This window comes from Miscanthus floridulus, chromosome 7 (assembly GCF_019320115.1).
Source record: "Miscanthus floridulus cultivar M001 chromosome 7, ASM1932011v1, whole genome shotgun sequence".
Lineage (NCBI taxonomy): Eukaryota > Viridiplantae > Streptophyta > Magnoliopsida > Poales > Poaceae > Miscanthus > Miscanthus floridulus.
In genome coordinates this window covers 6,233,295-6,258,392 of record NC_089586.1, presented here as the reverse complement: position 1 = coordinate 6,258,392, position 25,098 = coordinate 6,233,295, and the positions used below count along the sequence as shown (strand labels likewise).

The 25,098-nt window shown below is 51.5% G+C and overlaps 1 protein-coding gene across 1 annotated transcript; it reads right to left on the bottom strand.

Moving 5' to 3' along the window:
- Window positions 1-170: 170 nt before the first annotated feature.
- Window positions 171-4,082, bottom strand: LOC136466468 (putative nitric oxide synthase). Its single transcript, XM_066464887.1, has 13 exons — window positions 3,574-4,082; window positions 3,261-3,446; window positions 3,097-3,183; window positions 2,932-3,011; window positions 2,766-2,847; window positions 2,585-2,605; window positions 2,265-2,310; window positions 2,027-2,145; window positions 1,559-1,672; window positions 1,396-1,470; window positions 1,208-1,297; window positions 826-935; window positions 171-617 (listed from the first exon to the last, which is right to left on the bottom strand). The coding sequence occupies exons 1-13, from the start codon at window positions 3,940-3,942 to the stop codon at window positions 362-364; spliced, it is 1,635 nt and encodes a 544-aa protein (XP_066320984.1). The 5' UTR covers window positions 3,943-4,082; the 3' UTR covers window positions 171-361.
- Between the last annotated feature and the right edge of the window lie 21,016 nt (window positions 4,083-25,098).

The following is a 25,098-nucleotide window of genomic DNA, read 5'->3' as shown; positions in this document are numbered from 1 at the left end:
GCATTTGTTACAAATCTCCTCGATGGCTTGTCAGGAAGCTCCTTCATTTGGAGTACATGTGCAGGACATACTGTTCACGTCTGAACATAGGATTCCACATGACCTTCCAAAGCATAAAAAAGGGCATTCCCAGTGCCAGAGACTTCCACACGAATGGGGTCTGAGGAAGGGAAAAACCGAGACAAGCCTTCCTCCGGAGACAAAATTATTCAAAACTTGTTTTCTGAATCCATTTTATCACCTGATCCTAACACTAGTCGTGCCAACATCATCTCATCATAGCATATAACTTTGTGCTAAATTTTTGGATTACACAATACTGTACTACTGCTAGAGAAATAGGTAGAGAACCAGAGCAGCATCAGTAATGCCATTTAGGCCTCAGCTCCTCTTCTTCCTCTGTCAACTCTTGATACTGGTACCATTGTGACGCCGCTTTACCGACAGGCAATGGGGAGCGGACGAATACCTCAACCGGTTTGGGTACATGTACCACCAGATGCAGCTCACCGCCATCATGTTCTTCCTCGATATTGTCATCAGGGCCGTTTGATGGCACGCCTGATGGCTCCACAGAAATCCATCCAAGCCCAGAGATTGCGATGTCACAAGCAGGCCTGCATATGACATTGTTACAGAAATGCAATTGCTCGTTTCAAAAAAAAAAATGCAATTGCTTCTATTTCTCTTGTTATCCAGACAAGATACTCCCCATCCTCGCAGTAAAAGAAGGCTAGCTTCACTAGACTACCCATGCAGTTTTTGACCATATAATAAATGAATGATGAGTAAAGCTATGGCATCACCATTACTTGCAGACATTACCTGTCACGTTCCTCATACTTTATCTTCAACTCGCGAACACCTTGAAGCCCTGCCCATCCTTCAGCTCTCTCCTTACCAGTTGGCGGAGTCAATGTAACTCCAACTTCAGTCTGGAAAATGAAAAAAAAAAGCAACAAGACAGAAATAAAATGAAATCATCATTGTTTCAGATGAACCTCATTTAGATGCATGTAAGTTTCATGCAAACATAGAAAATACAGTTTTGAAGAGCATGGTTAAATGCAAAGAGTTTTGCAGGACACAATTCAGAGCTGTGATTAGAAAGAGGAGAAGAGGGAGAAGCAACTCTCTTTCTAAGCCAAATAAAATATAGCTGGTGGTATTAGACAATGAACTTTCATACCAATTAGCATAGGCATACCTCGTAAAATTGATCTGCTTCTGTTGTCCGGACCATGTAAATCTTTAGCTTCTTGGGCCCATAGAATGTCAGCCGTGAGCGTGGAAGAGCCTATGTCATTCATTGATTGACAATTACAGCTTAGAAGGGAGAATTAGAACATGGTAAGAAAACAATATATCAAAGATGAAGTTCAGCTCATTAGGTACCTTGACAACATCAACGCGGACTAGCCCAGCCCAGAATAATGAATTCCCACTCAATTCAATATCTGTATCATTAGCCTGAACATAACATCATGTTCTGAAGAAAAAGATTAGTGTGGAAATTTAGAGAAAGGAACATGTGTTCAACCGAATGAAATATACATACGGGAAAACATCGCCCTTTCAAACGACTTTGTGGTGCAAGAGAAGGCAGATCATCAGCATGGATAACTGCTGCCTGCCTATGGTGAAGGTGGACTCCAGGTGTATCATACAATTTCTGTGTGCAAAGATTCAGGGATATGTTAGTATACTTCAAATTGGACCTCTAAGTAAATACAAAACATCGGGATGTAATCAGAGAGAACACATATTTTGGAGCAGTTCATATTGAGCATTGTCAGTGCATAGAAACAATTGTATTGCATCAAAGGATCATGATAAGACACACCTTTAGAAGTATAGACACATCTATGTAGGTTAGCGGAATATTTTTATTTGAGAATTTTCAGCGAGCACGGATTTAAATTACTGTTCGTATAGCTATATCAACAAAGTGCGTGCAACAGGCTAGCAACTAAAGTTAACATATACAGATCCTTTCAGAAGATCAATTGGCCAGACAGAATCATACCCCTCCGCCTAAAAATGCTTCAATTTGAATAGGGCCAAGGGTTGTTCCAGGAACAGCAGACTGTATTGGCTTGTATTTTTGGGCTGCCGCTGCCACCGGATCCTTGTATGCCATTGTTCCTACAACAGAAGGATCTCCAACAGTTAGTGTGGTAAGTAAAAGAACGAGCAGCATTGTTTAGATGGTAACCACTACATAAATGGATACAGGACAAATATTAATAATAGGAAAGGCATACTTAGCATTGCACTGATAAATGCAGATTTCCCAACATTTGCGGAACCCTGTAACAGTGTATGATTTAGGTCAGACATAGCTACACTGGCTGACAGGCAGAAACACAACTCGCATGCTTTAAAGTTGTATTGCCTGAATTATTGAAGTTGATTAAATTTGTACAGATAGCAGTAGCAATTGCATATACAATATAATGCACATATCTCTGAACAGCAATTGCACTCTTATCCCCACCCCCCCCCCCCCCCCCCCCCCCCCCCCCCCCCCCCCCACCCCCCCAATCTAAAGAAGAACACAAAAATGGAAGTGATGAGTGCTTACCAGTATATATACATCTCGGCCCTAATATGATAAAAATAAACATCAGTAAGGATTGTGAAATGTAGAACAAGCAGGGGAAGTGAAGATCTGTAGAACTTGAGATGATATAATTCGAGCATGGCCAAGAAGTGAACAGTCCAACTGCAATAATCACAAAAAGAAAATAAACAGAGATGCTGACCTTCTTTTCCTGTTGAATCTCTGATATAACCCCTGTGATACCAACCAATGACTTTGAGCTTGTCAAATGGACACTAAGGACGCTGCATATACCAAGTTTAAATTGGTCAGATCATCTGATGAAAGTGCCGTAAAATGAGGAATACTAGTAAGGAAAAGGTTCCTACTTAAGCTTCTTCTTGACAACTGACTCGACAACCCAGTCGCCTATGCAATTCAAATCAGTGTCTCTGGGAAGGAGATCGACCTAGGAAAGAAGTAGCTTCAGTTGTCAGATGATAGTGATAAAAAAACAGGACAGTATAGAAAAACTGAATGTATAAAACAACCACCTTTGTTATCACAAGTATAATAGGATTAGCACCAGCAAAATCGCGTACTCGTGCCAGGAAACTCCCATTGAAGTCAACGATATCAACCTTCACATAGAAGGTAGAATGGGTGGGCAGAGAAAGGAGCTGAGGCAAGAAAATCAGCAATCCGGCAAGTTGTTTACCAATTTGACTATCAGCGCTTTCTCGTGACGGAGGAATGACAGCTTCTCCCTGAGTTGTTCTGCAGAAACAAACTGCTTGCCGCCAGGATAACCACCGTGGCCACCAACAGCAGTGACCATGTGGCCATGAGACAGCAGCTTGCACCTTCCACATAGAACGGTTCTCAGTTGGTGGTGCCTCTTTTTCTGCTCATCAGAGAAGAAACGAAATGAGAGCGCAGCGCAGCTACCATTCTCTGCTCCGAGGAAGACTATGAATGGATGAATGTAGTGGCCGAGCGAAAAGGGAAGGGGAAGAAGCATTGGTGATTACCAGTTCGTACGTGTCGGGGTCGACGTATCCCGGCGCGGCCTCCTCCGCCGTCTGCAGCGGGGCGCCGCAGCCGTAGCAAGAGGCGAGGCCGGAGGGCTTCCGCGCCAGGGCCCGGCGCTTCTCCTTGCGTCGGCGGCGCCGGTCGGCGTCGTCGGGAGCGAGAACACGCGCGGCGGCCTCGGTGGCCAGCTGGAGGCCGAGGAAGCGGTCCCCACGCGTGGGCGCGGCGGGTCCCGCGCCGTCAGGCGGGGCCGGCGGCGGAGCTGGAGCGGCGGCGAGGGAGGTCCGGTGGGCGTGGGGCTTGAGCGGTGGAGGTGGTGGCGGTAGGGTTTTGGGGAAGGAGAGGAAGGGGAGGTGCGGTGACGCCATGGACGATGGACGGTTCGTGACCGTCGGCGGCGTGCCGGCGTGGCGGAGCGGAGCGGAGCAGGGGGAGGTCTCGTCCCCTTGCCTTATCCGGCCGGCGCAACCGCGCAACGGAACGGACGCAGGCGGTAATGAAATATCTTGGGGCGGCTTGGGCTTGGGCTTGGACCAGATCCAATTGAAATGCCCTATCAAAACGAAATCCAATTGAAATAAGATGGATCAAATAGGCTCAGAACATCTCGACTAAACCAAGGAATCTCCTTTTTTTTTAAATGTTTATTATATTTGATCCGTGTCAAGTATTCTCGAACGAATCAGTGTCCTTATTAGGACACCTTTCCTAGTATATACATGTTCTTTATATTTTTTAATATTTATCAAATATCCTTTGTTCAGTAGAACACGTATCCGATTTTGTATTCATGCTAGAAATTGAAATATCCTTTGCTTAATAGAACACATAATATTCTCGCTTTGTTGTATTCATACCCGGGATTCATTGCTTGGCTCTTACGTACCTTAGCGAGACTAACGTACCACGCCGCCCTCAACAGCTTCGTCGGCTACGACAATCTCTCTAGCGCTGAGAATGAGAATATATGGATCACGTTTCTTTGTTTAGATTTATTTGGCAGACAGGGGGGGATTCTATCTGATTTCGGATTGTGGATAGGTTTGGAGTCCTCAATACAATTGTATACAAAGCCTGATACGTGGGCCGCACAATACGTATTGGAATAGGACTCTTTTGTATTGATCATCGGCTGGACGCAATATATTCAAACTCCTACTATGAACACGTGTCATCTAAATATGTGCAAAAGAAAATCTCCATTATCGGATAGTTAGGGGTCGATAGACAAAAAAAAAACCCCAAAATTTCGCCTCTTTATTATTAGGTATAGACTAGAGTAGTATAAATATCCATATGATTGCTACGAAAAGTAATAGTCGCTTGTATATCTATACCTATTAATAAAGAGACAAAATTTCAACCTGTTTTTTTCGTCCATTTATTTTATTTTTTGTCCGTCTCCCTTTAACTACCGAACAATAAAGAGTTTCTTCCATCTGGACTCAAATATATATATAACCCGTGCTCATCCTAATCTAAAGAGGAATCCTTCGTTCCTGCCTCTATTTTGATTCTGTTTCCGTCCTATCCGTGTCCTGGGTTTTTTCATCCGTTTGATTCTTTTCTATTTTGGTTTTGCTTTTTGTTGGCATCGTCGCTGTGTATGCAACCTCCACTCATCGTCCAAGATTGTTGTGTGCATCCTGCAGCGGACCGGCACAACTTGAAGCCATTCATCATGTTAGTCCAGTGGTGCGACCAGCGTTAACGTGCACGCGACCGGCTCTCCCGACCTGCATCTGCACCCACCGAAACCGAATTAAACACCGCAGGCCATGCTTGCCAAAAGTTGATCCCGCCAGGCCATATCCATGTAGGACCATGTTGAACTGGTCCAGTTGGTGTCGTCAACAATCCTACATGGTCTTCTCAAGATCCTTCACTTCCATGTATGGTTTTCTCCAGAATCCAGATCATGCCTTTCGCACACCCTGCGTTTAAATCAAATTTGAATTCTGGTCCATCCGTAAGATTCAAGATTTTTTTTTGTATTTGTTTGTGGAAACAACGGTTCAATTCAATTTACTACAATTTGATTCATAGCAGCTGCGCCGGATTCTGCGTGGCACTTGTTCTCTAGAGTAATATATATGGTTCAATTTTGCAGATGATTATAGTTAACCTCCAATAAAAATAGGTTTCTGTACTGATCCTTTCTATTGCATTGCATGAACAATAATGTTCTAAGACGACGACAACGTTATCATTGAGTAACACTTGGATCAGTTGCATCTACTCTAGAAGCAGTTGTCTCGTTTCCAACTGCCACTGTCGGAGACAGCTTCTTTGTCGAGTGTTCTAGACTTTATCGAGTGTTTTTTATCGGGCACTCGACAAACCACCTCTTTGCCGAGTGCCAGAGATAAAGCACTCGGCAAACAACTGGCACTCGGCAAAGAGATGGTTTGCCGAGTGCCGAACTCTTGGCAAACAATAACACTCGGCAAAGACTAGGTTTGCCGAGTGTCAAACAATAACACTCGGCAAAGGGCCGCCGCCGTTAACGGCCGGCAGCCGCCGTTAACCCTTTGCCGAGTGTCTTCTCCTAGCACTCGGCAAATAGCTGATTTGCCGAGTGTCATTTTTTTTTTGACACTCAGCAAACCGTATTTTTTTCACTTTTGACCTCCAAACTTTTTCTGCAGTTCTCATACAATACCTGGTACTCCATGTTCCAATGTGGCACATTTCTCGGACTTTTTCTATATTTCTTTAATTTATTTCATTTAATTGAATTTTCTTGGATAATTCAAATTATAACTGCTAGTCATTCGAATAATGAAAAAATGAATGGAAAAATGATATTCATGTTATTTAGTATAATGTGAGGCCGTATCCAGGAACAGACCACCAATTTCGAACATCTTGTTCACGAAACATGACCACGAACTTGCGGTCGAGTTGTTTTTAAATTCTATAAAAAGCAAACGAAGTCCGAAAATCATGAAACTTGTCAAGATGTCATGATATCATATGTGGAGGCTGTGATAAAAATTTAAGAAGGTTTCGCGCAAGTTGCACGTACGATGCTTACCACCTCGTCGGCCTCTTCACGAAATCATGAAACTTCTTCGGAGATTCTTCGGTTTGCAAGCATCGTATGTGACAACGTGCGCGAAACCTTCTTAAATTTTTTATCATAGCCTCCACATATGATATCATGACATCTTGACAAGTTTCATGATTTTTGGACTTCGTTTGTTTTTTATAGAATTTAAAAACAACTCGATCGCAAGTTCGTGGTCATGTTTCGTGAACAAGATGTTCGAAATTGGTGGTCTGTTCTTGGATACGGCCTCACATTATACTAAATAACGTGAATATCATTTTTTCATTCATTTTTTTATTATTTGAATGACTAGTGGTTACAATTTAAATTATCCAAGAAAATTCAATTAAATAAAATAAATTAAAGAAATATAGAAAAAGTCCGAGAAATGTGCCACATTGGATCATGGAGTAACATGTATTGTATGAGGACTGCAGAAAAAGTTTGAAGGTCAAAAGTAAAAAAAAATATTGTTTGCCGAGTGTCAAAAAATGACACTCGGCAAATCAGCTCTTTGCCGAGTGCTAGGACAGAAAAATTCTTTGCCGAGTGCCAGGGTGGGTGGCACTCGGTAAAGAATTTAAAAAAATTAAAAAAAAAACCTTTGTCGAGTGCCGGATCGGGGGCACTCTGTAAAGGGGGTATTTAACCCCGTCGGACCAGTCGGCCCACAGACACGCGCGCACACACACACACACACACACCACCCGCGCCCACGCCAGCGCCGCCGCCACCCCCGCTCGCGCTAGCGAAGCCGCCACACCCGCCCGCGCCAGCGCCTGCGCCACCTGCCTCCCACCGCCCGCGCCGCCCCCCACGCCTCCCTCCGCGCCGCGGCGCCGGAGGAGGAGGAGAAAGAGAGGAGGAGGAGAGGAGGAGAGGAGGAAGGAGGAAGAAGGAAGAAGAGAAGGAGGAGGAAGAAGGAGGAAGGAGGAAGAAGGAGGAGGAGGAGGAGGAGGAGGAGGAGGCCCTTCCACTGGTACGCCGCCGCCCAGCCGCCACTGTGTAGCTAGTAGAGTAGCTTAGTTGTAACTAGTTGTAATTAGTTCTCTTGCTAGCTCTCTAGTATAGAATTAGTTGCAAGATTGTTTGTTTGTGTGGAGGAGGCTTGCTTGTGGTGCTTCAGAGCTATAGCAATATTTTCATTTTTCGTATGACCATCACATATTGTTTGTTTTTATGGCTTATTATAATCTAGTAGGAGGCCAATAACTGTATAAACTCTGTGGTACTATACAACGTATTCTTGCATGTTAGTTCTGCCCCTGCACATCTTTAATTTGTAGATCTATTGCTAAAACAGTAGACATGATTTTTCATGTATCAAACATATAAACGCTAGGGTTATACAAATGACCATCTGATTCATGCTATTTCCATTAGAATGCCACACTAGCTAGTTGTACATCACAACAAGCTAAGCAAGAATAAAATTTGCCATAGAAGCTCCACCCATTAACATATAAAATAACAGATCGAACTATATTATACTTGTTCGTATAAACCAAAGATGAAAAATCATTGTCGAGGAAAGCAAACCTTTTAGTAGTAATAGTACGCATACCAGAAGGAGATAAACTAGTACTTGAAGCAAATCTCACAAGCACACAGAGTTACATGCCATCCGATTATTGTGCCCTGAATAGAACAAGTTATCAAATGTATCTTCCAACTAGGATTACAAAAAGCCAGGTGGAAATTCGTCATCTTTTAAATATTGCAACCTTCCTCAAATATTGGGTCTTCTTAAATAATCTGCATATGCTATAATTAGTTTATATAAATCGAATAGCTGCCCTTATCTAAAAAATCAAATAGCTGCAGCTGGAATTCGGCCATCATTATTTAGACCCTAGGAATTGAACAGAGGAAAGGATGCTCCACGAAACAAAGAAACAATCATGACTAATCTTTTGTTTAGACCCTACCTATCCACAATTGCAAAGTGAACATCAACGATTCTGTGGTATATATAATATGTAACCGTTATTAAAGGGAAACAGAGTAATATTTTAATGTGAAACCCACTTTTAACTTGAGTTAGCAATGGACTTCTCAACTATATATAATAATATAATAACTATGTTCGAACATTCCCCATTCTAATACTGTTTTGAATATATACACCATGTTCTCAACTATCATGATACAGTGTTTTTCTCTCACAATAAAACAGCATCAGCCGACTTATAAGCCACAGAAAAGATGGTGGACGATGGGAGTAGGAGGAGGAGCAGCCGCAGGAGGGAGCCGTCGCTTGCCGCCCCGTTGCGTGAGGAGGAGGAGCAGGTGCCCTAGGAGGACACCGAGGAGGCGTAGGAGGACGTGCAGGAGGACGATGAGGAGGAGGCGACAACAGGGGGTTTCGCTTCCTCTAGTTCATCGAGCGTCTACTTGCGAGGTCCCGCGAGCCTCCCTCAGCGACCGATACCTCGTGAGAGACGCCCGCTGATTCGACCCGAGGAGGAAAAGTAAGTAACTTTAGATGTTATCAATACTTTATATGATATGTTGAAAATCAAAATAGAAATTAATATTTTTTCTTAATCACTTGGGCAGGAACTGGACGATTGTGGCGAGTGGAGGTGGTCACACATGCCAAGTCAATGGCATCCTCGATCTTCTTTGCAAGGAGCACTTCCCTGGCCTAGTTGAGTACGTCGGAGTGACGGGGCTGGCCTACTCGTTTGACCACTACGCCGCCGCCCCCGATGCTACAGATCGGGCCCGCAGGGTATTCAACAACAAGGCGGAGCGGGTAAAGCAAGAGCTGTGGGTAAGTCTTCCTCGCACTACATTGCTCAATACATCACATCCATTGGATATTCTTGAAATAATGAATGGATACATCATGTTTGTATGCATGATTTCTTTAGATGCCAGGACGGACATGAGGCCAGGGCGGATGCAGTGGCTACCAAATGCTGCAAAAAACTCATTGTGGACATGTATTACGAGGCGTGCATCCAGGCCGTCATAACTTACCACGGGACCGTCCTTAGAACGAAGGTCACCAAAAGGGACGCAAGAACCATGATGCTGACCCGGGACCAGTATATGCAGGTAAATACAGAACATTAATACTGATTCCTTTTGAGATTAAGTAGGCTTAATTTCATCTTTTGATATGTCATGTACTTAATGGTCTGTAGATGATTCCTTATTGGTGCACCACGCATCCCCAGTGTTGGGAACAGATGGTGGACAAGTGGTGCTCACGCAAGTGGGAGGAGACGCACAACTTGTGCCGGGAACGGCGTTTGATGATGCCAGGTGTAGCACACCATCAAGGCAGCCGCAGCCTCAGCGGATACGCAGAAACATGGGTACGCGAATTCATTTATTTATTCTAACGCTCAATTCTGCATGATTTCTAATCATCTTGCTGTTTTTCTCGTAGTCGGTGTCACATGGTGGCCAACCTTGCTCCATCTTCAAGGCATTTGCTATGGCCCACAAGGGCAAGGCGACGTCCGACGTCGACTACAACCCGGAGGACGGGCCCGAGGCGTACAACAATGCGACCGTCCACAACCGCCTTAGTGAGTACACATCAATGGCAAGGGAGGTCCATGGGCCAGAGTACGATCCGAACACCAAGGACCTTGATGGAGAAGTCGTCATGAGGGTGGGAGGAGGCAAGAAGCATGGGCGGTACTAGATTGGCGACGGTGCAATTGACTCGACCGCTACTCCTAGTCTCTCCCAGATTCGAGCAAGCAGCACGAGCAGGAGCCCAGCCATACGACCTTGGTAGGACACTTCACACCACCGGGTGGAGGCACTCGAGGTTATTCCTAGTTTATTCGTCGTTCATTGGTTTTTCATACCTTTCTTTTGCATTATTATAACATTGGGGTGAATATATTGTAGGCCCAGCTGGAACAAGAGAGGAGGATACGAGAGCAGATGCAGGAGAAGATGGAGAGGTTGGAGGCCGAGCGGGAGGCCGAGCAGCAGAGGATGGTGGAGATTCTTTAGTACATGCAAAGTCTTGGCGCCGCTACGGGTGTAGTTCCGCCACCTTCGCTATTCGCTCCACCTCCACCTCCACCTCCTCACTATTCTACTCCTGTGAGTATAAATGTTTTAGTTTGTATGTTCATGCTTACGGTCAAACCTAGTGGAGTATGAAAGTTTTATTCATGTATGATATATATTTATCTTGTCTGACACATGCAATCTCTTCTTCTTTTTGCAGAATCAATCGGCGGCATCGAACGATCCTCATGCTTTAGCAAATCCTTCACCAATTAGTCTCATTGGCCATCTTGGTGATGATACTTGTGGTTGTTAATGGTACTTCTATTTGTAATTGTGGTTGTAGATGATGGAGCACTTGGATTACTTGTGAACTTATTTGTGATATATTGTGAGACATGTGACGTTTTTTATATATATGTGACGTTTGTTATATATATGTGGTGTTGGTGATATATATGTGCTGTTGATGATATATATGTGATGTTGATGATGTTTGTTATATATATCTTCTGTTTGTTTGGATGGAATGTAAAAAACAAATAAAAAAGCAGTTTTTAGTCACTTTGCCGAGTGCAATGGCCATGACACTCGGTAAAGTGACGACCTGAGAACATGCCTGAGAACATGCTTTGCCGAGTGCAAAGGCCATTGCACTCGGCGAACATCATAGATTTGCTTAGTGCCATGCGCCAGGCACTCGGCAAAGGTCGCATGTTTGTCGAGTGTCTTGCCGGTGGCACTCGGCACAGTAGCCACCTTTGCCGAGTGTCTGAGTCAACGGCGCTCAGCAAAGAGGCGACCTTTGCCGAGTGTTTGACCTTAACACTCGGCAAAGCCGCCGTCACGGTGGCGCTCACCGTCACGATGACTTTTCTTTGTCGAGTGTCAGATTAGCACTCGGCAAAGGCTTTGTCGAGTGCCTGATAAAGTGCACTCGGCAAAGAGGTCTTTGCCGATAAACTGTTTACCGAGCGCCCTTTGCTGAGTGTAACACTCAACAAAGGTTTTGCTGAGTGTATATCGGCCTTTGAGTGTGCTTAATTTGTGGACGTCCTCTTCTAGGTACACTTTTTTCCCTTAAGAATTGTGAACCCAAACGCAGCGATGTCATCCCAAGAATCGACTAAACATAATAAGCACACCATGACCTTATAAATATAAAAGTAAAACAATAAATATGTATTTGAACCCTTAACTTTTCTCTAATAAATAAATTGTTAATGTAGTTTTGATAAGGAATAAACCATTATTATTAGAATTTAATCACCCAATAATCCAACTAATCAAACCATGAACTGCAATTTTGAGTAGTTTGTTATCCAATCTAATCAAAGTAAATCTATCTCCAAGCTATATGCATATACCAATATATAATCCTCGACGTGGGTTACCGTGTAGAAATCGAGAGAGATCTCTATTATAATAAAAAAATAGACCAATAATTGACACGATATCTAACTCTACCAACACAAGGATAGTATGAAAGTTAAAGCTATGATATATTTACAACTAAATATTTTTATGCCTTACAATGGAAGAGAAACAATATTTATCAAGGTTATATTTTAAATTTTAAACGGATTTAATAGAACATTATGATATTATTGCCAATATTAACTTACATTTTACATGTTATGATCATCATAACATAAATTTTAGCTTTGTAATTTATGAAAAGTGTAAAAATGAATAGATATGTGTCGGGTACCATAAAATGGGGTACCCCGAGCGTACACCAAAAGAGTCACTTAAACCCCATCAAAAACAAAACCAGAAAGTAAGCCGTTGGTTAACCACCGGCCCCGTCTGAGCCCACCGGCTCTCCGCCTCACCTTTGGCCTCGCACAGGAGGTCTCGATGCCCTGACGAATCTCCGCCTCGCGCGAGGACTCTCACGGGAGGCCTCGACAAGGAACTCATCCTCCATCTCGCCCGAGGCCCCGTGCGTACAGCCTCGAACGAGACAGCAATCCTCCATATCGCTTGAGGCCGGCTCGACAATAACCCGTCGCTCCTACCTCGACCAGTCTTCCCGACAGCGCGTCACGTCCCATTAATGCGTCAACCACTCCCACAATCTCAGCCGGACGATGGCTCGACACCACAGAGTGGCCGACGGGACAAGGAGTCGCATCAACGCCATACCGACTAGGACAAGGCGCGGCTGGGATTACCGGCCACTGTGTTCTGGTGCTGTGCCCACGATCAGTGCCTGCACTACACTGTGCCCCGTAACCCCCACCCCGAAGACAACACGGCATGGGGAGTCTAGTTCGGGTCATCATAGCCTCGGAACTAGCGTACGAGATCAACTGTTCCCTCCGAGCCTCAGCACTCTACATCAGGGTCTCGGCAACCTCAGTATTCACGTCTGCCGAGACCCCCACAACGGTTCGGCCTCGGCACCAACTGAGCCTCGGCTTCTCGCGCAGTCAACACATAGTGACCCGCGCACCGACCGCCACGCCCACTTCGAGGTAACCCTGGAGCTCCCACGACGCACAGGATTGGATGTGACCGGCACGTCGCACCAGTACTTCAAGGACAGACCACTCCGTCGGCCATGCCGCCATAGGAACAGGCTATAGGGCTCGGACACGCCACCTCTGTTCGCATGACACCGTGTAGTTAGCGCATGTATTACCCTTGTCCCCCTTCGATTATAAAAGGGAAGGACCGGGGCTGTTTCTGGGGATGGGCGATTAGACCTAGACTCGCGCAAACACACTCACTCAATTCGCGCACACTCTCCCGCGGCCTGAGAGCAACGTCTCAAGCAGCCCGCACTGCTCCACGCCGAGACCTAGGACAAGCTCCCTCTCTCACCCAGCTTGTAACCCCCTACTACAAGCACTTTGGTGCAAGGTATACAAGATTGATCTCTCAGACTGGACGTAGGGCATCGATTGCCTGAACCAATATAAACCTTATGTCTCTTTGCATCACCATCCGGGATTGGGAACACACAGTATAAATTTACTAGTTGGTTGAGGACCCCCTGGTCCAAAACACCGACAGTTGGCGTGCCAGGTAGGAGGCGTCTGCGTGTCAGCTTCGTCATCCCAACAAGTTTCGGATGGCAGACCCCGTATGACCACTACGTCTCGGCACGGTGATCTGGTTCGGGAGCCTAGAGTTCATGTCTCTAGGATCTGAGTACGACATGGTGCTCCTTACGCCTCGAGCTCCACCGACCGACGACGACGTCACGCACCGGCAGCCCAGGCGTAGGCGGTGCCCGGGTGGCCACTCTCGCCGCGCTTGCCAGGCACGACGCGAGCAGGGTCACCATGACACCACCCAAGCTCAGGGCTGCGTGCCGCGCTCCACCGGCATCCCACACCCAGCTGTTGGCATAGGATCCCTGGTCGGGAACCTGTCTAGCCTGAGCTTGGACAAGGGAAAAATGCCGGCGGCAAGCGGCGACGCCCCAACATCAAGCTCCACCCCACCACATCCTGAGGAGCTAACTCCGGCGGAGTAGAGCCTAGCAATGGCACCATCCCCATACCCCTTCGGGTTGAGAAATGCCACCGCCTCCTACGCTTACGCATACGCTTCTGCTCACGCAGATCCCTCAGGACGCCGCCAGCGCTTCGCCCTCGACTTCGACACCACCGCGACGACCCACACCCATGCTGACTCCTCGGAGGAGGAAGAGGCATGGGCCGAAGCAGATTTCTCCAAACTCCACGACCCTGAAACCATGCGCTGCTTCTTGGCCGCAAGCGACTACTGCTTCGGCTACTCTTACTCCGATGATGAGGGTGTTTATGACCCCACTCGCGAGTGCTTCCACATTAGGCTCAGGATGCCGAGGACGGGCGAGGAGGACGAGGGGGCAGGTAGCCGTTCCCCACTTCACCCGGGTGCAGGCGCCGCCACACCTCCGCGCGTTGTCCTACCGACAGCACAGAATGAGAACGTCGCCCCTGTGCGACCTCAACACCCGGACCTAGAACAGCTTCGTGAGCTCCAGGCCAAGGTCGAGCAAGACTGACTCCTCCTGTAGCAGCTTCGAGATACTCTTGAGCAGGAGCATCGAGGTTGCGGTGAGGGCGGAGGAGCCCGATAGAGGGCCCACGACATGCACCACCGCATCAATGAGGACGAAGGGAGTGAGCAACCCCCAATCTTCAATCGCGCTAGCCAGAACGTCGCGGTTGCGGCGATGCTAGTCTGCACGATGCCCGAGCCCTCCACCACAGAGGGATGACGGGTCCGTGGTGAGCTCCGGGATCTCCTCGAGACCGCCGCGGTGCAGCAAGCCGAGAGTTCCACCTCTTGACGGCGCAGGGGCGCCTCGGACCTTCCCATGGCACCACCTCGGCAGAATAGGGAGGCCTCGGTACGTCCCGAGCTCGCTCGAGCACCGATAGCCCCCTGGGTCCCCTTGCTGCTCGACCGCCTCGGCAACCAACGCGAGGCGCAGGGAGACCATGAGGTGGTCAGTAGGCGACGACGCCACAACAATGAGGGGCTCGCCCGGGGCTACCACCCGCACTGAGGTGGCCGTTATGATAGTGAGGAGGACCGCAGTCCCTCTCCTGAACTGCCTGGCCCTCGAGTCTTCAGTAGAGCCATCCGCGCTGCTCATTTCCTAGCCCGGTTTCGGTAACCAGCCAACCTCATGAAGTATAGCGGCGAGACCAATCCCGAACTTTGTCTTGCCAATTACCGCCTGGCTTGTCAGCTAGGTGGCGCAGATGATGACCTGCTCATCATCCACAACCTCCCCTTGCTCTTGTTAGACTCGGCGCGAGCCTAGCTCGAGCACCTTCCTCCCTCACAAATCCACGACTGGCGCGACTTGGTTAGAATCTTCGTCGGGAATTTCCAGGGCACATATGTGCGCCCTAGAAACTCCTGGGACTTTAAGAGCTATTGCCAGAAATCGAACGAGTCTCTCTGAGACTTCATCCGGTGCTTCTCTAAATAGTACACCGAGTTGCCCAGCGTCGATGACTCAGAAATCGTCTAGGCCTTCCTCTCTGGCACCACCTACCGAGACTTGGTCCGAGAGTTAGGTCGGAACATGCCGCGCTCGGCTGCCACGCTCCTCGACATCACCGCCAACTTTGCCTCGGGCGAAGAGGCTATTGGGGCCATCTTCCCCGAGAACGACGCCAAGGGGAAGCGGAGGGACGAGGCCCCCGAGGCCTCGGCTCCCCACCTCCCCAAGAGAAAGAAAAAGGGTCACCAAGGGGAGCAGGCCATCCTCGAGACCGATCTGGTTGCAGCCGTAGAACGCAAGAATCCCCAAGGCCCCAAGGGCCCTAGGCCCTTTGACGACATGCTTAAGAAACCCTGCCCTTACCACCAGGGCCCGGTAAAGCATGCCCTCGAGGATTGCTCCATGCTGCGGCGTTACTATGCCAAGCTCGGGCTCCCCGACGACGACGCCAAGCAGAAAGGCGCCGGCGACCAGGACGATGACAAGGAGACGGGTTCCCTGAGGTGCACAACGCCTTCATGATCTTTGGCGGACCCTCGGCATGCCTTATGGCGCGCCAATGAAAGAAGGAACGCCGAGAGGTCTTCTTGGTCAAGGTGGCCACTCCCCGATACCTCGACTGGTCTCAGGAGGCGATCACCTTTGATCGAGATGACCACCCCGACCATGTCCCGAATCCCGGGCAGTACCCGCTCGTTGTCAACCCGATCGTGGGCAACACCCGGCTCACCAAGGTATTGATGGACGGAGGCAGTGGCCTCAACATCCTCTACGCTAGCACCCTGAAGCTCCTAGAGATCGACCGGTCGAGGCTCCAGGGTGACGCCATGCCTTTCCACGGCATCATGCTAGGGAAACGCACGCGGCCCCCTCGGGCGCATCGACCTTCCCGTTTGCTTCGGCACCCCCTCCAACTACCGCAAGGAGGTCCTTACCTTTGAGGTGGTCAGATTTAGGGGAACCTACCACGCCATCCTGGGGCGGCCGTGCTACGCCAAGTTCATGGCAGTCCCCAACTACACCTACCTCAAGCTCAAGATGCCGGGTCCTAAGTGCTGAAGCCTGGGACTTACAAGCTAGCCAACGAGAGGGGCGAAATCTTCACCAACGCTTGGAACATAGAACAGCTACGTCGCTTTTACCCTTAAATTTCCAAGCATTGTGTATATTGTTTCTCGGAATACAATTGAGAAGTGTTCTTTAGTTGATCTAATTTTTGAGAACCCCCCCCCCCCCCGAGCCCATCGTGAGTCTCGGCAATACGATAACACCGTAAGGGAGACTCGGCTCTACCTCGGTAGAACCGAGCCTCCCTCAGGGGCTAGATGGGGGACTCCCCCCTAAGTCCCATGCACCTTTTTCTAAGTCGTTTTTTGAAAAAATTCCTATGCCAAACTCTCTAGCACGCTCTGACGAATCGGTTGTAAAAAACCCAAGGACTGAAAAGTCTGTTCCAGGGACAGAAGGCTGGTAGAGCCGCGAGATAGCCTACACCCCTGGGCTATGGCACTCCCTCACCACCTTTTGCCCAAGGGACGGCTTAGGTTCCAAGGAGGTTGTTTGCAAAAGAAATCTGATCGGAGACAACAGAGGGCAGAGGCTCAGAAACACAAGAAAAACGACTAAGAAACACGAGTACTTTAAAAAGAGGCCTCGATGGCCACAAGCGTCACAATACAAAGTTAATCCCTATTCTATTTACATGGCCTCTTGGGCCTAGGTCAAGGCTCAGGGCCTCTAGCATCAGCAGACGGCGAGGGAGGGACCACCTCCTCTTCGAACAACGTTGCCAGCGCCATGCCGGGGCCTTCCGCCGCCTCCATTAGCTTGGTGATAGCCATGTTGGCCTCCTCATCATCATCGAGCAGGACATAGCCATCGCTGATGGCTTGGAGGTCAACGCCGATGTAGTGTGAGGCGATGACGGCCAGCGTGCGCTTGACGCCCATATGCAGCGCTCCTCTGAGCCACGCGCGCACTTGACCGCTTAATGCAATCAGACGGCTCCCAAGGGAGCTGCCTGACTGAACCCCCTCGACACCTAGGGCCTTGTAGGCTGTACGTGCGGCACCCTTCAGCGTGTTGTGCTCCCCAATCTTGGTCTCGAGCACCGCCTGCACCGCGACGGTAGCCTCGGCTGCCTGGGTGACCTCTACCTCTAACTCTGCGCCACAGGAAATGGAATGGGGTTGAGCGCAAAGGAAAACAAGCCAAATAGGGATGGAAGCCTATGGGACTCACCCTTGGCCTTCTGCTCCTAGCGTCGGGCCTCAACCCGAGAGGCCTCGACTGTCTCCTTCCAGCGTAGGGCCTCGGCTCGGGAAGCCTCGACCTTCTCCTTCAGGCGCTGGGCCTCGACCTAAGTAGCCTCGGCCGCCCTAGAAGCCTCTCTCCCCAGCTCTGCATCACACCAGATAATTAGGGGGCGAATACAAGAAAAGCGAATAAAACGAGGGGAATAGGACTCACCCTCGGCCTTTCCCCTCCAGACCACGGCCTCGGTCCAGGAGGCCTCAACCACTGCAAGGGCCTCATCCAAGGCGCCTTTTGTCAGCTAGTGCGCACTCTGCCCCGCTCCTAGCTGCCCAGCAAGAGCCTTGCCCGAGGCCATGGCTTCTTCAGCTCGGGACCTGAAGGCATCCCGATCACTGGCCACGCGGGTGAGTTCCTCCTCCAACTCCTTGACCTGCACTGCTAGAGGGGCGACCTACTCCTGGGCTATGGCTGCCTCGACCTATGCATCGGCACAATGAAGGCAGAGGTCCTCCACCTCCGCGCTCCGCGCCGACAGGAGCTCGTTGGCACCGGCAAGAAGGCCCTTCTGCCGCTGAAGCTGGTCCCAGACGTCCCTCTCCCGTTGGAGAAAGACCGACTTCCCAAGGGACTGGGTCTTGAGCTCCTAGGGAAAACAGAATAGGGGTCAATCCCTACAAGAAGACTCAGAAAAAGACAACACCGCGTGAGAAAAGAAAGCACGAACCTGGGCGACTCCGGGCAGATCGTCGGCCACCATGGACAGCGCCGTCCGTAGTGACCGCTCCGCTAGCTAGCGATACTACTCGAAGGTGTCCCAGTGCCCGCCCTCGGCCGCGTCCTCGAGGGCGAACAGAGGCTCTGCCTCAGGGTCATCCCGGCTCTGCCATAGGACACGTGGGTGATCCCACTCACGGGGCTCGAGTCGTACCCACGCGAGGACCGAGCTTCCCTCGCCCGGGGTTAGAACCGACTGTTCCATGGCACCGACCACCTCGGCGTCGGCCATCTCCTATGCCCGGGAAGTATCGCCGGAGGAGATCGGAAGGACCACCACCTCCCGGGCGCTCTCCCGCAACGACGGTGGGCCTTGAACCAAGGGCGCCACCGAGGCCTCCGCCCCTTCATCTCCACTTCCCGGGCCGACGGCCTCACCGTGATCACGTCGGCCTCGGTGGTCCTAGAGGCTCCGGCCTCCGCCATTGTGGCCACGGTGGTCCTAGGGGCTCTGGCCTCCGCCATCGTGGCCTCGGTGGTCGCGGGGGCTCTGGCGCCCGCTGCAGCGGCCTCTATGATCCTAGGCACACTGGCCTCCGCCACCTCGGCCTCAGAGGCCAAGGGTGCCTCGACCTCGGCGGCCTCGGCAACTGAGGGCACTTTGGCCCCATCCGACTCACAGGCCTCACCCTTGTGGGGCGTAGGCGCTCCCTCCTCCATCTGTGTCAGGGCCGCCTCGGTAGCCCCTCCTTGGGTGGCCGGCTCCTTCGGGTCGGCCCTTGCCGACGCCGCGCCACGTTGTAGGGCAGCTTGTGCCTCTACCACCCAGTGGGCGATGGAACCGAGGTTCACCTTGAGCGCCTTAAGGGGCGCCAAGGTAGGCACCTCTGTAGGTCGCTTCCGACTAAGAACAAAACACTTGCAGGGTCAGCACAAGACCACCAAAGAACAGAACCCCCGCCGCCACCTACTCCGCTGCTACCGTCGATCCCACCGGGCTGACGGCACGCTTTCCCAGCACCCACGCCTCGAGCGTGTCGGCCTCAGCCCCGGGGCAGGTGATTGCCAACCCCAGGATAGCTCCTCCTCCTCCTCCTGGGAGCGCCGGGCTGCTTGCCAATGCCCCGGGCACCGTCTCCCCGATGTCAGGGAGATGGTCTAGGGGACCTCGCCCCATCTCGCCCTTGTCATCTCCGTCTGAGGTATCCGTCGATACCGATGGCGAAGGGGACTCCTCCAATGGGAGACCGTCCTTCCTTTGCTGCCGACAGCGCTTGTCCAGTTCCTCGCGTGCAAGGATCTTCTTCGTGCGCTTTGCCGCCTTGGCGTCCTTCCACTTTTTCTGCGCCACAGCGTGCGCCCGGTTGATCGCTCGCCGCCTCACGTCCTCAGGAATGGGCAGTGGGGAGGCTCGCACGTCCCTCATCCCCTGCAGCAATGTCGAACACGGATAAGGGAATGAGAAATAATGAGAGACGGAGAAGGCTCGGGGGCTGCAGCGGCGCGTGACTTACCAGCGAGAGGAACCCCCGCGATGGACGCATCACGGGGGTGGTCAGACCACTGCTCCTCAGCTTTGCATCCACTGTCTCCCTCACCTGGCGAAGAATTTCCTCGTCAGAGAGGGCGGAGGTAGACATCTGGATGCCCACGATCGGCTCATCTGGCCTTATCTTGAACAGGCGCCGCCGCCGAGCCATCAGTGGCAGCACCCTCCGGCGGTGGAAGGCAGCCACGACCACAGCCATAGTAAGGCAGTGGTCTCGCAGCCTCTACAGCCCCTTTAGGAGCGGCTGCAGCTTGGGCTGATCCTCCCTCAGGACGCCATACTTCCACCTCTCAGGGTAGCTCCCCACAATCCACCCAGTGTAGGGGGGAAGTCCGCCATTGTCGTTGCGGAGATAGAACCAGCTCGTGTACCATCGATGATTGGTTGACGCGAGCTAGGCCAGGATGTAGAGGTGTTGGCGGTCCTAGCGCACTTGGAGAGTGCAGCCACTGGCCCTCACCACCTTCCTCGTGCCCGACGTGCCCGTCGGCTTGGTGGTGTGCCCCGCCCAGAAGAGATGGAGCCACAACTCCCAATGGGGAGCAATCCCCATATACCCCTCGTAGACGGCGACGAAGATGGCTGCCTGCGCGATAGAATTGGGGTTGAAGTTGTGGAGCTCCACACTATAGTAGTGCGGGAGCGCCCGCATGAACCGGTCCGCCGGGACGCTGAGGCCACGCTCGTGAAAGGACACGAAGCTCACGACATAACCGTCGTGAGGCCTCGGCTCTGACTCGCCCGACAGAGCGATCCACTCCGGCCTGTTGGGGTCGGTCACTGGACGAAGGAGTCCACCATCAACGAGCGACTGAAGCATCTCCATAGTGACGTCAGATGGATCCCAAGGGTCCGCCTCGATGACAACAATGTTGCCGGCCATGAGTGCAGTGGTGGTTCGAATGCGGTGGTGAGTCTATCTCTCTGTCTCTCTCTCTGGCTCACCCTTCTCCCTCCTTCTTCCCGATGCTCGCTGCTCTAGCGACGGCTCAATGGGGGCAGAGCTAATGCAGGCAAGGTAAGGTGGGGAGGGGCGAGGCTCATTGCGTATTTATGCAGGGTGAAGGTGAAACGGACGGGCGACAAAATCGGGGAAGTTTCCCCCAGATCCGGTGCGGTTAATCCCGATCTAATTTCACCGCCCATGTGCCCACCTTTTCCTCATTAATCGCGGAAACAGTTATGTCCCATCCACTAACACCACGTCACGTCCAACTGCAGCAGCGGCAGGTGTCGTTCCGCCTCCCCAGGAAAATCGCCTCAAAAGGCGCGCCAGCCATTGTCGAGCTGATGGGGGAAATATCCCCCACCCTATTCCTTTCAAACGAAGGAACGAGGCGCCGAGCCCATTATGGTCCAGGGGTTCGAAGGCTGGGCCCCTAGGGGTTTCGATAGCCACCCCAAGGCAAAAGAGTCAGGGACGACCGCGGGCGAGCCCATACGGGGTCGAGACCCAAGCAAGCGAAACGCTTGGAATGCCCAAAGTCATGTCTGAGACCAGCAGGGAGGTCTCCGAATGGGATCCCACCGTAGGGAGGCACCAAGCCACCGGGGCCCAGCGAACGGCCCCAGCACGTAATAGAGAAACCCTCTGGTATTCTTGGAGTGCGTCTCTAGACCACTAGCCGACCCCCAGCGAACGGGGCACGGGCCTCCACTCGGACTTACCCGATAACAGCTCACCGGAAGTGCCACCACTCGTGCCCACCGAGTGTAGCCTGGCACATCCCACCCCTTCTTCCGAGCAAAAAGGAAGCGCGAGGGTCGTATGAAAAGCTAGGGGAACCCCTGACGGACCTCTTGCTCCGTGCAGAGGCTAAGAGGCTCTTCCTGCAACCTTGCCGAGACCTAGCGACCCTAGCTCGCACTCGAGGGGGCTCGGCAAAACAACCCCTCCTTTCGAGCGAAAAGGAAGCACGAGGGTCATACAAAAAGCTAGGGGAGCTCCTGACGACCCTCTCGCTCCATGCAGAGGCTAGGGGGCCCTTCCTGCAGATATGCTGAGACCCCGCGACCCAGGCTCGCACCCAAGGGGGCCTCAACAAACAAACCCTCACGCACGAGGGGTGTACAAAAGCTAGGGGAACTCCCGATGACCCTCTCGCTCCATGCAGAGGCTAGGGGGCTCTTCTTGCAACCTTGCCGAGAACCAGCGACCCAGGCTCGCACCCGAATGGGCTCGGCAAACAACCCCTCCATCCAAACGAAAAGGATGTGTGAGGGTCGAACAAAAAAGTCAGGGGAACCCCTGACCGCCCTCTCGCTCCACGCGGAGGCTCAGGGGCTCCTCCTGCACCCAAGACCAAGACAAGCGACCTAAGCCCGCGCTAGAAGATTCGTTAAACACACGATAAAGGGCATCAAGCCCGTTACGGTCCAGGGGTTCGAAGGCTAGGCCCCCGAGGGTTTCGACAGCCGCCCCAGAGCAACAGAGTCAGGGATGACTATGGGCGAGCCCACGCATGGCCAAGGCCCGAGCAAACGATCGCTCAGGACGTCCTAAGTCGTGTTCGAGACCAGCGGGGAGGTCTCCGAATGGGATCCCACTGTAGGGAGGCACCGAGCCACCGGGGCCTAGTGAACGGCCCCGGCACCCACTAGAGAAACCCTCTAGTACTCTTGGAGAGCGTCTCTGGACCGCTAGCTGACCCCTAGCGAACGGGGCACGGGCCTCCACTCGGACTACCCGATAACAGCTCACCGGAAGTGTCACCGCTCGCGCCCACCGAGGGTAGCCTGGCATATTCCTCCCCTCCTTCTGAGCGAAAAGGAAGCGCGAGGGTCATACAAAAAGTCAGGGGAGCTCCTGATCGCCCTCTCGCTCCGTGCAGAGGCTCAAAGGCTCTTCCTGCGACCTTGCCGAAACCCCGCGACCCAAACTCGCACTTGTGGGCTCGGCAAATACGATAAAAACTTCTCACTCAATAGGAAAAAAGCCCTTGGAGGAGTAAATCCACTCCTCCAGGGCCTCAGGGGCTACACCCGGTGGGTGCGCTCGCGCGCACCCACCGGAACCTCAAAAAACAAAACACAATCCCTACGGGAGCAGCTGCAAGCCAAGTCTCGACAAACCCTCAGGGAGAGTGCTCACACTCCCCCTAAGGCTCGGGGGCTATTGTCGGGTACCATAAAACGGGGTATCCCGAGCGTACAATAAAAGAGTCACTTAAACCCCATAAAAAACAAAGCCAGAAAGTAAGCCGTTAGTTAACCACCGGCCCCGTCCGAGCCCACCGGCTCTCCGCCTCGCCTTTGGCCTCGCACGGGAGGTCTCGACGCCCTGACGAATCTCCGCCTCACGCGAGGCCTCTCACGGGAGGCCTCGACAAGGAACTCATCCTCCGTCTCGCCCGAGGCCCCGTGCGTACAGCCTCGAACGAGACAGCAATCCTCCACATCGCTCGAGGCTGGCTCGGCAATAACCCATCGCTCCCACCTCGACCAGTCTTCCCGACAGCGCATCACGTCCCATTAATGCGTCAACCACTCCCGCAATCTCAACCAGACGATGGCTCGACACCACAGAGTGGCCGACGGGACAAGGAGTTGCATCAATGCCATACCGACTAGGACAAGGCGTGGCTGGGATTACCAGCCACTGTGTTCTGGTGCTGTGCCCACGATCAGTGCCTGCACTACACTGTGCCCCGTAACCCCCGCCCCGAAGACAACGCGACATGGGGAGTCTAGTCCGGGTCATCATAGCCTCGAAATCAGCGTACGAGATCAACTGTTCCCTCCGAGCCTCGGCACTCTACATCAGGGTCTCGACAACCTCGGGATTCACGTCTGCCGAGACCCCCACAACGGTTCGGCCTCGGCACCAACTGAGCCTCGGCTTCTCGCGCAGTCAACACACAGTGACCCACGCGCCGACCGCCACGCCCACTTCGAGGTAACCCTGGAGCTCCCACGACGCACAGGATCGGATGTGACCGGCACGTCGCACCAGTACTTCAAGGACGGACCACTCCGTCGGCCACGCCGCCATAGGAACAGGCTACAGGGCTCAGACACGCCGCCTCCGTTCGCACGACACCGTGTAGTTAGCGCATGTATTACCCTTGTCCCCCCTTCGATTATAAAAGGGAAGGACCGGGGCAGTTTCTGGGGACGGGCAATTAGACCTAGACTCGCGCAAACACACTCACTCAATTCGCGCACACTCTCCCGCGGCCTGAGAGCAACGTCTCAAGCAGCCCGCACCGCTCCACGCCGAGACCTGGGACAAGCTCCCTCTCTCACCCAGCTTGTAACCCCCTACTACAAGCACTTCGGTGCAAGGTATACAAGATCGATCTCTCAGACTGGACGTAGGGCACCGATTGCCTGAACCAGTATAAACCTTGTGTCTCTTTGCATCACCATCCGGGATTGGGAACACGCAGTATAAATTTACTAGTTAGATGAGGACCCCCCGGTCCGAAACACCGACAATATGTAACATTCTCATTCTCGTTTTCCATTAATGTTTGACAGAGTTTTTTTCTCCTATTGCAACACATGAGCATATTTGCTAGTATAAGAAAAATTGACTAAAATAGAAAATACAAATCACTTTTATACATGAGAAAAGAGGACCAAAATAGATGTATGTCTCAAAGTATATCACAAAGGGAAGGGAAGAGAGAGAAAGAAATCTCCACATAGTCGATGGTCTGTTTCAAGGAAGACAATAGACATATGTACTGATCACAATCATCTCAACTTCTTTAGCCATACCAGTATCACAAGAAGCTACAATGCTTGACGTGGACAGAGCTTGGCATTTGTCGTTGCTCTCTAAAGCCAGTGCACTAAGGTATTTCCTAATGTGAACCATGATGAGAGTAAGGCTGGACGAAAAACTCGAAGCTCGTTAGCTCGCTCGGCTCGTGGCTGGCTCGGCTCGGCTCGGCTCGTTACGATAACGAGCCGAGCCGAGCCAAGATTTTAGCTCGTTAGCTATAACAAGCCAACTCGAGTCAGCTCGCGAGCCGCTCGTGAGCTAAACGAGCCAAGCTTCCAGGAAAAAA

Coding starts and splice junctions, on each gene's coding strand:
- LOC136466468 (XM_066464887.1), bottom strand. CDS start 3,942: ATGGCGTCACCGCACCTCCCCTTCCTCTCCTTCCCCAAAACCCTACCG. Junction 2,848..2,931: donor GTTGTCAAGAAGAAGCTTAA/GTAGGAACCTTT, acceptor TGGTATATGCAG/CGTCCTTAGTGTCCATTTGA. Junction 2,311..2,584: donor GCCGAGATGTATATATACTG/GTAAGCACTCAT, acceptor ACACTGTTACAG/GGTTCCGCAAATGTTGGGAA.